General features: G+C 44.7%; 1 protein-coding gene across 2 annotated transcripts; it reads left to right on the top strand.

Annotated features, from left to right (window-relative positions):
• Window positions 1-25: 25 nt before the first annotated feature.
• Window positions 26-13000, top strand: LOC115159834 (cleavage and polyadenylation specificity factor subunit 2). Of its 2 annotated transcripts, XM_029710013.1 has the most exons (15): window positions 26-185; window positions 529-694; window positions 980-1139; window positions 1524-1629; window positions 1871-2000; window positions 5278-5393; window positions 5614-5801; window positions 6258-6548; window positions 6755-6855; window positions 7154-7357; window positions 7818-7973; window positions 8257-8479; window positions 9151-9489; window positions 10692-10826; window positions 11562-11654. In XM_029710013.1, exons 2-15 carry the CDS (start codon window positions 546-548, stop codon window positions 11652-11654), a joined length of 2391 nt encoding a protein of 796 aa, XP_029565873.1. In that variant the 5' UTR covers window positions 26-185; window positions 529-545. The 2 variants fall into 2 exon arrangements, with proteins under 2 accessions (XP_029565873.1, XP_029565788.1); XM_029709928.1 differs by lacking the exon at window positions 26-185 and having other exon boundaries at window positions 546-694; window positions 11562-13000.
• Window positions 13001-13855: the final 855 nt, after the last annotated feature.

Genomic DNA, 13855 nt, shown 5'->3' with positions numbered 1-13855 from the left:
CCGCCATAGATATGATTTAATGGTATCTCCCAGTGACCTTTGACGTTTCAGCGGCAAACATGTCTGCGTCGATGGAAGAAGTGTGGACAATCTTTGCTAAAAATGTCATAATATTATAACGTTAGACTCTTATTGTTATTGAATTTTTTGCTCAATTGAAGTTAAAACCTATATGGCACTTGATGGTATGTTACTCGTTAGTCTATGGCCCATTGTAATAGCAACATTTGTCTGCTAGCAAACTTAGCATGCTAGCTAACGTTAGCTAACCGGGACTGCTAACAATTACTTTAGCTTGTGATCTCATAACTAGTTAACGTTAGCGCTGTATGATAGTGTTTTATTGTCTAGTAAATCTTGAAACTGCTGTGAAGTTGTATAATGTCCATACTATTTATGGACCATGGTTGTTTAAATTTTTCAGTTTACAATACATGCATACCTCAGTCATATTGCTGCATGTGAAGTGGTTCATCATATAATCTTGTTAATAGCTAGTTAACTATGTTCTATGTCTTGTCCCTGTAGTATGACACCTGAGGAAAATGACGTCTATTATCAAACTGACTGCTGTGTCAGGGGTGCAGGAGGAGTCTGCCCTCTGCTACCTGCTGCAGGTGGATGAGTTCCGCTTCCTCCTGGACTGTGGCTGGGATGAGAGCTTCTCCATGGACATCATTGATTCCATGAAAAGGTAGAAGCCCACATCATAATCTAAGCCAGTAGTTCTCAATGGGGTACTTGGCATATCTAAATGGAGTACTTGGGAAGACTCAGAACATGGGCCTAATGATTGGTTACACATGAAGGGGGTACATTGGGCAGGGCAAAATGTGATTGGAGTTACTAATTGAGAATCTCGATGTCAGCTATTTAGACATCCCCACCACAGTCTCAATTTAATTGATTCCTAAAGTCAACAACTAGAACTTGTCCCAGTCAATCAGATTTCTTACGGGCCATTCCCCCTCCTCTCCAGGTATGTCCACCAGGTTGACGCGGTGCTCCTCTCCCATCCCGACCCCCTGCACCTGGGGGCCCTGCCCTATGCTGTGGGCAAGCTGGGCCTAAACTGCCCCATATATGCCACCATCCCCGTCTACAAGATGGGTCAGATGTTCATGTATGACCTGTATCAGGTGAGGCAGAGGTGTGCTAACCTGGTCCCAGATCAGCTTTTGGTGTCTTGCCAACTCTGCAAGACAGCACAAACAGATCTGGGACCAAGCTAGGGGATTAATGTGATGTACTGCACCAGCGTTTCCCAAAACTGGTCCTGGGGACCCCAAGGGGTGCACATATTTTTGGGGATCCTAGCACTAGACAGCTGATTCAAATAATCAAAGCGTGATAATTATTTCAATCAGCTGTGTAGTGCTAGGGAAAAAAACAAAGTGGGGAACCGAAACGTGGGGGGGTGGGAGTACAAGAGGTAACAGTGCACTGTAAAACCGAAACGTGGGGGCGGAGGGGGTAACAGTGCACTGTAAAACTATTCTCACTTGTGATCTGTTGTTTGGTAGTCGCGCAACAACACTGAGGACTTCAACCTGTTCACCCTGGATGATGTGGACTGCGCTTTTGACAAAATCCAGCAGTTGAAGTACTCCCAGATTGTCAATCTGAAAGGTCAGTAATCCATGTATCAGTGTTACATAATGACTCGATTATAATATATAATTTCTATTGACTCCTGCTGAGTAATGTACTGTATCTGTTCAAACCATAACACTGGTCTCCAGTAATCCATCTTTCCTATTTGACAGGGAAAGACATGGTCTGTCCAATTTCGATTGACTCCTGTTGTAGTGATCTCTTTGCTCTAGCATAAAACACTGGTTCAATCGACCTTTCTACTTTTTGTTGACAGGGAAAGGACATGGTCTGTCCATCACTCCACTTCCTGCTGGTCACATGATCGGAGGGACCATCTGGAAGATTGTGAAGGATGGGGAGGAGGAGATTGTTTATGCTGTGGACTTCAACCACAAAAGAGAGATGTGAGTAGAGGGAGGGAGAGATGTGAGCAGAGGGCCATCCCAGACTAAAAAAATAAATAAATCTTGGTCGCCCGAGAGTCGTCTGTTCTTTCGACCATTCGATTGGTCGAAATTTGATCATGTGTATTTTTCCATATATAGACACATCCTATGTGTTTTAATCAAATCAACTCTATGCACTGAGCTTGTCTGATGCTTTAAGTGCACTGTTTGATGAAATAATTATGACGCACAGATGACTAGAGGTCTAGAACACAATTGATTTGATTGGGCCGGGATCAGACTTGATGCTCTGTGTTTAAAATTTAAAAGAATGACAGCGAGTGACTGTGTGACTTGCACCCGTTGTCTCTCCTCCCTGCTGCATCGACCACCACAGAACATCAAAATGTTTATCACACTGTCCATGTTGCTGAAGCTGCAAAATAATTACAGCCAATTCTGACTGAAAAGTTCTGTTACCCCTCAAACAAACATTCCCTATTCCCTCAACCCTTAGTCTTTACGTGACACATGTATGCATTGCATGCACGTGACCAATAGGGCCTGATAATCACATTAATAAATTGGTTATAACAAACTGAACACCGGAACATGTGACGGTGAAATGGATGCAGATGACGTGACAAACTGGAAACAGGGGAATGTTTGGTTGCTCAGGAGGTAAAGAGGAAGTCATTTGTGTGGAATAAATGGGACTAGTTGTGGGAAATACTGGAGATCAATAGAAAGGTGAGGAGTAAGCGCTGCGTACATATGATGTGTGTCAAACAGGTGCTGTTAGATTACAATATACTTTTTATGACCGTTTGGAACAACACTAAATCAATTAGAAGTGCACCGTAGAGTCTAACTTTATTTTATTTTATTGTAAACCCTTTATTACAGCAAAGACTAAAAACAGTTGCATGCATTCGTGAATGCAGTTGCCAACATGGAATAGTTTATTTACTAATTATTGAAGGGTCACTTTGTTATTTTAAATCTAAAATGCTTGATTGCATTTAAAAACATGAGTCACTCCTGATGTGAAGGAATGAATGATTGATACAGTAGCCTATATAAGTATTGAAGCAGGCCTAAGTTACGTTAATAGCCTATATAAGTATTGAAGCAGGCCTAAGTTACGGTATTGGCCTATATAAGTATTGAAGCAGGCCTAAGTTACGGTATTAGCCTATATAAGTATTGAAGCAGGCCTAAGTTATTAAGTCTAAACAGGATGCGCTCTTAGGCCTACAGCTTGGTGGTGGTTATACAAGGCTGCTATACTAAGCCTACTAATCATAATGGCATTAATTATTATAATGATGATCATTATAGTAATAATAATAGCAATAAGAAGGAGATAAAGGGGGGTTATTATGAATCAAATTTTTCTGACAATTTGGAACAGTGTAAACAACACTAAATACATTATAAATAATACCAGAGAGGCTGGTCTAACGAACAAGTGTAAAGCCTTTATTAAAGCACAGCAAAGATTTAAGAACAGCTGAATTTGTGAAATTGTTTATCAGACATGTGGTTGTGTGAGGCTTGGTGCCTCACAGAATCAGTAAGCTAATTAACCTGTTGAGGACAGACGTTCCGCCTGCGGAAACCCTAGCCAACATCCAATGGCATCGCACGGCGCGAAATACAAAACCAACTAAAATACCACAATTCAATTTTCTCAAACAGTCAACTATTTTACACCATTTTAAAGACAAGACTCTCCTTTATCTAACCACTGTCCGATTTCAAAAAGGCTTTACAACGAAAGCAAAACATTAGATTATGTCAGGAGAGTACCCAGCCAAAAAATAATCATACGGCCATTTTCAAAGCAAGCATATATGTCACAAAAACCCAAACCACAGCTAAATGCAGCACTAACCTTTGATGATCTTCATCAGATGACACTCCTAGGACATTATGTTATATAATACATGCATGTTTTGTTCAATCAAGTTCATATTTATATCAAAAACCAGCTTTTTACATTAGCATGTGACGTTCAGAACTAGCATACCCACCGAAAACTTCCGGTGAATTTACTAAATTAGTCAAACGTTCACAAAAAACATAACAATTATTTTAAGAATTATAGAGACAGAACTCCTTTATGCAATCGCGGTGTCAGATTTTAAAATAGCTTTTCGGCAAAAGCACATTTTGCAATATTCTGAGTACATAGCTCGGCCATCACGGCTAGCTATTTTGACACCCACCAAGTTTGGGACAACCTAAACTCAGAATTACTATTAGAAAAATTGGATTACCTTTGCTGTTCTTCGTCAGAATGCACTCCCAGGACTTCTACTTCAACAACAAATGTTGTTTTGGTTCCAAATAATCCATAGTTATATTCAAATAGCTCCGTTTTGTTCGTGCGTTCAGGTCACTATCCGAAGGGTGACGTGCGAGCGCATTTCGTGACAAAAAAATTCAAAATATTCCATTACCGTACTTAGAAGCATGTCAAACGCTGTTTAAAATCAAATTTTATGCTATTTTTCTCGTAAAATAGCGATAATATTCCAACCGGGCAACGTTGTATTCATTCAAAGGCTGAAAGAAATTTTTTTTGAATTCTCGTGACGGCGCATCTCCAGTGTCACTGTCCCCAGGCTGACCACTCACAAATTATGCTGCTGTTCTTCGCCCAGAGACAGCAGACACCCCATTCCACTTTCTGGCGGCTTAAGAGAGCCAATGGAAGCCTTAAAAAATGTCACGTTACAGCACAGATGCTGTATTTTCGATAGAGATGCAACAGAAGGACAACAAATTGTCAGACAGGGCACTTCCTGTATGGAATCTTCTCAGGTTTTGGCCTGCCATATGAGTTCTGTTATACTCACAGACACCATTCAAACAGTTTTAGTAACTTTAGAGTGTTTTCTATCCAAATCTACTAATTATATGCATATTCTAGTTTCTGGGCAGGAGTAGTAACCAGATTAAATCGGGTACGTTTTTTATCCGGCCGTGAAAATACTGCCCCCTATCCCAAAGAAGTTAAACAAACACTCTGAGTAGAGGGATGGAGAGAAGAGCAAGAAATAGATGTGGGAAGGCGAGCTGAGGGGTGGGAAGGCGAGCTGAGGGGTGGAGGGGAAAGAGGGAGAGCTGTCGGTGGCGGGGAAAGAGGGAGAGCTGTCGGTGGCGGGGAAAGAGGGAGAGCTGTCGGTGGCGGGGAAAGAGGGAGAGCTGTCGGTGGCGGGGAAAGAGGGAGAGCTGTCGGTGGCGGGGGAACGATGGTTATAGTGTTTTTTTTGTTTATTTTCTCCAGCCACCTGAATGGGTGTACGTTGGAGTCGGTGAGTCGTCCCTCTCTTCTCATCACAGACTCGTTCAACGCTACATACGTGCAGCCGCGTCGCAAGCAAAGGGACGAGCAGCTCCTTAGTAAGTTAATCAACACTCAATCATCTGCAATCCTAGCTTGGTCACAGATATGTTTGTGCTGTCTTACCAACTCCTGTGGTCACTGGAAAGTCATGACCATAGGAGTTTGCCAGACAACACAAAAAGATCTGGGACCAGGCTACAGTAATACCTATTGGTTGAATATGAAGGGGGAAATAAAGTGACTTACCAGTCGTCCGTCCGTCCCCCCCTCCTTCAGCCAATGTAATGGAGACTCTACGCGGCGACGGCAACGTGCTGATCGCGGTGGATACGGCAGGCCGTGTACTGGAGCTGGCTCAGCTGCTGGACCAGATCTGGAGGACAAAGGACGCCGGGCTGGGGGTCTACTCTCTGGCCCTGCTCAACAACGTCAGCTACAACGTGGTGGAGTTCTCCAAGTCTCAGGTCTGAGTCACACACATACCCTTTCATTACCTGACCACACAGTACCAGACAAATCTCAGTCTTTGCTTCAGCCTGCCTGGAGTGCCAGGTGGGTGGGGTTTGCACTTTTGGGACTTTTCTATTGGTTCAGTTGCAACATGTGAGCACAGCTAAAAAGTATTTGAAAGAACTACAAAAATAAAAAAAATAAAAATCCCCAGGTCCAGTACCATCTACATATAAGTGCTTTTATTCACGTTTCAATAGTGCTCACTACTCATTTAAATGGGCTGTCATATGTAACATGCTGCATATTTTGAAAGGTATGAAAATGTTAGCATTTTGTGGCACGGAATTAATATATTTTGCAAAATGTAGTATGTCACAAACGGTACCTCAAACAGTCCGTCTTGCTTCACTCTGTCATTGTAATAGGCATGGTAACAATAGTGGTGACTGTTATATTCTGCCCTACAGGTGGAGTGGATGAGTGACAAGCTGATGCGCTGCTTCGAAGACAAGCGCAACAACCCCTTCCAGTTCCGCCACCTGTCCCTGTGCCACAGCCTGGCAGACCTGGCACGCGTGCCCAGCCCCAAGGTGGTGCTCTGCAGCCAGCCCGACCTGGAGTCTGGCTTCTCCCGTGAGCTCTTCATCCAATGGTGTCAGGACGCCAAGAACTCTGTGATCCTTACCTACCGTACCACGCCCGGCACCCTGGGCCGCTACCTCATCGACAACCCCGGGGAAAAGATGCTGGACCTGGAGGTGAAACTATAAGAGAAGACTTTAGGGAAGAAGAGCTGCCATTTTGGCTCAGATTTTTGGATTTATCTGTTTGTGCAGCGTGTCCATATGGCTCTTCCTGTCTCCCAGTTTCCATCTCAACTCAAGCATGGGAACAGCTTGATATGTCACACTGGCTTTCTCACCCCCCCCCCCCCTTTCACACATTTTTGTTGTCATGTTGACAGATTAGGAAACGGGTGAAGCTGGAAGGCAGAGAGCTGGAAGAATACCTAGAGAAAGAGAGAATGAAGAAGGAAGCTGCCAAAAAACTTGAACAAGAAAAAGAGTGAGTCACTGACACTTTATTTCTGGCCTATTCATATTTACAATACTACTGCACTATGAATAATATTCTTCCAGGTGGGTTAGGGATATTATTTAGCTGTTTTCTGTGTGTTTGTATGTGTGATTACATTTGAGTCATTTAGTAGACGCTCTTATCCAGTGCGACTTACAGAGCATCCATCTTAAGAGGTGAGACAGCCACAACATCACGGTTGTTCTCCAGGAATGAATATGTTCGTCTTTCAGGTGACGAAACACAGCAGGATTGTGTGTGTCTAATATATTTGTGTCTGTCTCAGGGTGGACGTTGACTCGAGTGATGAGAGCGACATGGAGGATGACCTGGAGCTGCCGGCGGTGGTGAAAACCAAACACCACGATCTCATGATGAAGGGAGACGGCATCCGCAAGGGCAGCTTCTTCAAACAGGCCAAGAAGTCTTACCCCATGTTCCCCACCCACGAGGAGAGGGTCAAATGGGACGAGTACGGAGAGATCATCAGGTAGTGTAGTCAGTGAACTAGTAGTATTATGGAGAGATCATCAGGTAGTGTAGTCAGTGAACTAGTAGTATTATGGAGAGATCATCAGGTAGTGTAGTCAGTGAACTAGTAGTATTATGGAGAGATCATCAGGTAGTGTAGTCAGTGAACTAGTAGTATTATGGAGAGATCATCAGGTAGTGTAGTCAGTGAACTAGTAGTATTATGGAGAGATCATCAGGTAGTGTAGTCAGTGAACTAGTAGTATTATGGAGAGATCATCAGGTAGTGTAGTCAGTGAACTAGTAGTATTATGGAGAGATCATCAGGTAGTGTAGTCAGTGAACTAGTAGTATTATGGAGAGATCAGGAAATCCCTTTGGATAATGAGATCTAGCTATGCATTGGAATCTTTGTAGTAGCAGCTCCAGATGGCGTCACACAATATTGTACTAATGAATGAATGACTGTCTGTCTCCAGACCAGAGGACTTCCTGGTACCAGAGCTCCAGGCCACTGAGGAGGAGAAGAACAAGCTGGAGTCGGGCATGGCCAATGGGGACGAACCCATGGACCAGGACTCCTCATCCAAAGTACCTACCAAGTGTACTTCCACTACGGAGAACCTAGAGATCAAGTAATTGGGCCCAAACACCTAAATGAGAGCAGACGTATTCAGAGCCTCTCACTGCTAAAATCATTCTGATTTATATTCTAATGACATACAAGGCATATTGCTGAAAAATGTAAGTTTGTGATTTTAATTATACTGCCAAGACTAAGTTATTTTTTTTACTTGCACAAAATATGAATTGTGCCCATTTCTTTCTAATATGATCCTAAAAGTAATATTCTTTTTCTTTCTTAATAATGCATATTTAAAATATTGAGAAATTATAAATTCTGGTCTTCCTGTGCAGAGCCAGGGTGACTTACATCGACTACGAGGGCCGCTCGGACGGCGACTCCATCAAGAAGATCATTAACCAAATGAAGCCACGGCAGCTGGTGATCGTGCACGGCCCCCCCGAGGCCAGCCTGGACCTTGCCGAGTCCTGCAAGGCCTTCACCAAGGACATCAAGGTCTACACACCCAAGCTGCAGGAGACTGTGGACGCCACCAGTGAGACACACATTTACCAGGTAGAATGTCATACAAAAATACATGCTCATGCAGGATATTTTGGGACAGGTTTTTGACTAATGCCCTGTGAATAATTGACCCATTTGACATATCATTTTGTGTTATCACGATTCACCAGTCAGAAAGTTGATGCGCTTTAGTCATGGTTACTGTAACTCAGGGGTGGGTAACTCCAGTCCTCCAGGGCCTGATTGGTGTCACACTGTTTCTCCATCCCTAGCAAACACAGCTGATTAATCAAATGTCATTCTAAACTGAAGATCATGATCAGGTGATTATTGGAGTCAGGTGTGTTAGCTGGAGGCAAAACTGTGACACCAATCAGGCCCTGGAGGACTGGAATTGCCCACCTCTGCTGTAGCTAATCAAACCCAGCTCAAGCCATCTTAGAATTCTGGACCAGACAATGGGTCAATTGTGTATAAGGTTTATAATAATATTATAATATATGCCATTTAGCAGACACTTTTACCCAAAGCGACTTCCAGTCAAGCGTAAATATTACGTATGGGTGGTCCCGGGAATCAAACCCACTATCCTGGTGTTGCAAATGCCTTGCTCTACCAACTGAGCTACAGAAGCAGTTTTCTTTATGTGCAGAAACACGTAAACGTTGAGCTTAACCACTTTCTGTCATATGCACATAAGAGGTTGTGTTGTTGTTCCCCAGGTGCGGTTGAAAGACTCACTGGTGAGCTCGCTGCAGTTCTGCCGCGCCAAGGACACAGAGCTGGCGTGGATCGACGGCGTACTGGACATGCGTGTGGTCAAGGTGGACACAGGCGTGCTGCCTGAGGAGGGCATGGTGAAAGGCGAGAAGGCAACTGGCGAGGAGGTTGTGGAAGACAGCGAGCTGGCCATGGACGTGACCCCTGCTGACGATGCCACCACAGACCATAGCGTGGTGGCGCAGCAGCGCGCCATGAAGACGTTGTTTGGCGAGGATGTGCGCGAGTTGTCGGAGGAGAGTGATGTCATCCCTACTCTGGAGCCTCTGCCCGCCCACGAGGTGAGAGTGAGCACTGGCCCCGGGAGGGAGGGAGAGCGCTGGCCCTGGGGGAGAGGGAGGGAGGGAGAGCGAGCGCTGGCCCTGGGGGAGAGGGAGGGAGGGAGGGAGAGCGCTGGCCCCGGGAGGGAGGGAAGGAGGGAGAGCGAACGCTGGCCCTGGGGGAGAGGGAGGGAGGGAGGGAGGGAGGGAGAGCGAGCGCTGGCCCCGGGGGAGAGGGAGGGAGAGCGAGCGCTGGCCTCGGGGGAGAGTGAGGGAGAGCGAGCGCTGGCCCTGGGGGAGAGGGAGGGAGGGAGGGAGAGCGAGCGCTGGCCCTGGGGGAGAGGGAGGGAGAGTGAGCGCTGGCCTCGGGGGAGAGTGAGGGAGAGCGAGCGCTGGCCCCGGGGGAGAGGGAGCGCTGGCCCCGGGGGAGAGGGAGACTACCGAGTTAAACCCAGGACTTTTATTTTATTCAGAGGGTGAAATTATGGGTTGACCGATATGAGAATAGACACTCAGAGCAGCAGAATGGACTGGAAGGATCTATCCTGTGGTTAATTCCTCAAGAGAAAGAGAAGGGATTAAACAGATGTCAATATATCTTCAGCATCTTAATCTTTACCAACACTAAGGTTAAAATGGTATAGTCCTATGTTGTAAACATTGTGATATACCAAATTTAGATTTACGTATTTCAAAATGAATTCATTATAAAATGGTCAAACCTAACAAGATCAGAAGCTGTGTAGTTGTGGTTGCACTCAGTCAAACTGATGTGAGATCAGAGTTACCAATATATTAACTGTATGTTTGTTGTTCTACAAAGTCCAACTGATCTAAGATCAGAGGTGCTTTCAACAAGGGAAGTAGTTTGCAAATGTTAGCTAGCATATTCCATTCACCATAACATTTTTGTAATATACATTAAAATCGTTCAACTGAAATTGTTTCTAAGTAACATGTTCGCCGCAAACAGAAGCCTTGTTAAACTCACCTCCAATGTATAGCGACTATATGGTTTTAGTTCCACAGAGTCCAACTGGTCTGGGATCAGGTGTATAGAGACTTTAGGTTTTAGTTCTGCAGAGTCAATAGAGTCCAACTGGTCTGGGATCAGGTGTATAGAGACTTTAGGTTTTAGTTCTGCAGAGTCCAACTCTGTCTGAGATCAGGTGTATAGAAAACAGTTGTGGTTCTAACCCATACACACCCTGTCTAACTCACAGATCCCAGGCCACCAGTCAGTGTTTATCAACGAGCCGCGCCTGTCCGACTTCAAGCAGGTGTTGCTGAGGGAGGGCATCCAGGCTGAGTTTGTGGGAGGAGTGCTGGTGTGTAACAACATGGTGGCCGTCCGCAGGGTGAGTTTACTGTCTGTCTGTGTCCCCCCCCAACACACAGTACGGTCATTCATTCAGCCCTGTGTTCATTCTGCACCAACTCGGTGGCCTTGTAGTTAGTGTCTGCCCTGAGGTTGGGAGTTCGATCCCCGGCCGAGTCATACCAAAGTCTCTGCTTGGCACTCAGCATTAAGGAGAAAGATTGGGTTAAGGCCCTGTGATAGACGAGCGTCCTGTCCAGGGGGTGTACTTGTACATCAAGATGCCTCACGCTACAGAGATAGGAGCCTATGAGCCGTTCCAGGTCACATTAGCCAAGGCTCCTTACATTTAGCTCTCTGTGACAGTCTAAACCATCCCCTTCACTGAGCTGCTGCATGAGAAATGGTAAATAAGCCCAGAGGGTGCATGGGGTGGCCTGTGTTGTCAACAAAATGACCAACTATATATGTATTTAACTTTAATTTCATTGAAAAGCGATTGTTATTTATTTACAAGAATGCTCTGGGGAAGGAAGGATGGTGCAGAAACGTCATGATACATTTTATTCAAAGTTGGCAATTAGCAGACGTAACAGCCAAGACTAGAAACCTGTGACAATAAACCATTTCTGCTTCTGTACAAAAGTCAGCAACACTCAATCTCCATTTTGCATCTACTTGTGATTTTGTTTGTGTATAATTTGTTATGATGTTGGGAGTTTTCAGTGATAATGCACGTGTGACCCCTCTAACCCTTGTCTCCTCCCCTGTACAGACGGAGGCAGGGCGCATCGGCCTGGAAGGCTGCCTGTGTGATGACTATTATAAGATCCGTGAGCTGCTGTATCAGCAGTATGCTGTGGTGTAGGAGTGAGGAGCTGTATCAGCAGTATGCTGTGGTATACTGTAGGAGAGAGGAGCAACATGCAGCAGAGATGGTGTCAGTCATGACAGTATCACACAGACAGGATGGAGGGGAGCGAGGACTATTACCCAGAGGACCACAGGGTTCTGAGCTCCCCTCGGGAGCCTCTCCAGCTGTTTGAATTCCAACTGCTGTGTTGATTTGTCCTTTTTCCCCCATTTTAAAAATCTGTTTACTGTTTATTGTGCGTCTTTCCCCACCGCAGTGAGAGACAGATGGGCTTTTCTGGAGTGACCTCTTCTTGATGTGAACACATGATGTAACCCTTAGGGTCATTTTTACCTCTCCTCAAGCCTCCTCGGCTCTGGACTGGGCTGGCGAGGTGAAAGCTCACCACACGCTGGAGAGTCCCAACATCGTTCGACGTAGGCTGGAATGGGTTATCAGTGTATCTGGTTTTTTTGTTTCTCATTAAAGCTGCAATATGTAACGTTTTGGGTGACCCAACCAAATTCACATAGAAATGGGAATTTTTGATCTGTCGTTCTCATTGAAAGCAAGTCTAAGAAGTGGTAGATCTGTTGTATTTCTATGCTTCCCATTACGTTTTGTTTTTGCATCTTTTACTTTCGGATTCATACACCAGCTTCAAACAGCCAAAAATGCTATATTTTGGGTTATGTAAAATATATTTCACAGTGGTTTAGATGGTACAATGATTCTCTACAGTATACATAGTTTGTTTAGTCACAAACTGAGATTAGGAGAACTATTAGAATTTTAGCAACCAGGAAATGGTGGAGCAATTACTGCATATTGGACCTTGAAATTCCCTTTTCTGAACAAATAAATGTTTGTTTCCTATATATTTTTCCGTGGGTTGAGAGGGGAACGAGACGTGTATACGCTGTAGGCGGGGTTGGGGTCAATTCAGGAAGTGAACAGTGTTTCAATGAGGTCAATTATTTTTTTTATTTTTTTTTATAGTTTTCATTTTTACTTCCTGAGTTGATTAAATGGAATTGAAATGGAATAGCCTGTATGTAGGCAAGTACCATTACAGGGGCTTTACTAAACTGTACTGCTGCAGTTACAGTATGACACCACCAGATGGAGTCATGTTTCATCCATTCTGTCTGCCTCAGATTCCCTTTATCAAGTGTGTTCACACAGCAGCAATTCCAGGGTTAGAGATGACATTGTCCCTGCAATGATATCTTGGTAAATTAGCATAATGTACTGTCAGGTAAATAACATGCTAGAATAGTCCAGTCTCATGCTTGTATTTCAGGTAACTGAAATCAGGTTTATTATGAGACTGAGGAAAGTAAAAATGGATTTTAAAATGGCTCACTGGTTTGTGCTAATTTTTCTAATCCACATAAGGTCAATGTTGTTATCCCTGTGAAGTTTGAATTACCCATTGTATCGGGAGTGTGTGTACAGTAGGCCTAAATGGCAACCTAATTCCTTTATAGTGCACTTCTTTTAGCCCTATGCTGAAAAGTAGTGCACTCTAAAGGGAGGAGGGTGCCATTTCAGACACAGCCGTGTGTGAGGGTGTCAGTGTTGTGACTAACATGAGGGGGGAGCAAAGCAGCCTTTTTTCCTGTTCGGCCGTGGCTCGTCATTGGCTGATGTCCGCTGCTGCAGCACATCGTATCTGCTGATTACGTTCACAGGCAGGCAGCGTTGTGCTAATCCCCAGGGTGGGCCCGAGCCTTCCTACCACATGGTCACTGCCGTGGCTTTACCCACCACAACAAAGCACCACCCTACCTCACACACTATACACACTCAATGACGTCACACTAACGTCCATGTCTGCTAGTAGAACGCCCCACGTATGACCCCGCGGCCAGTCAGAGGACGGTGGGCCACAAACACACTAGTCAGGGTGGGCCGAGAGAGGGATCATGGATGGAGGGAGTTATAGGCATGAGCAGCATGGAGGGCTGGCCCACTGACGTGCGACTAGGACAGTTTTATACAGTACAGTTACGTAACATACAGTTTTGCACTTTAGAAACATTAAAATTTAAATGCCCTTTTTTATAATCCATGGCACAGGCACACGCACAAAAAAACTTGAACGTCAGTAACCCCTTCTGTGACTGAGAGAGAAATAGAGAGAATGGGATAGAGATAAACAGAGGAAAAAAGACAGACAGACCGAGAGAGAGAGAGAGAGGCTCCTCTGTGCC

The sequence above is a fragment of the Salmo trutta genome, chromosome 1, assembly GCF_901001165.1.
Source record: "Salmo trutta chromosome 1, fSalTru1.1, whole genome shotgun sequence".
Classification (NCBI taxonomy): domain Eukaryota; kingdom Metazoa; phylum Chordata; class Actinopteri; order Salmoniformes; family Salmonidae; genus Salmo; species Salmo trutta.
This window is presented reverse-complemented; position numbering and strand designations above follow the sequence as displayed.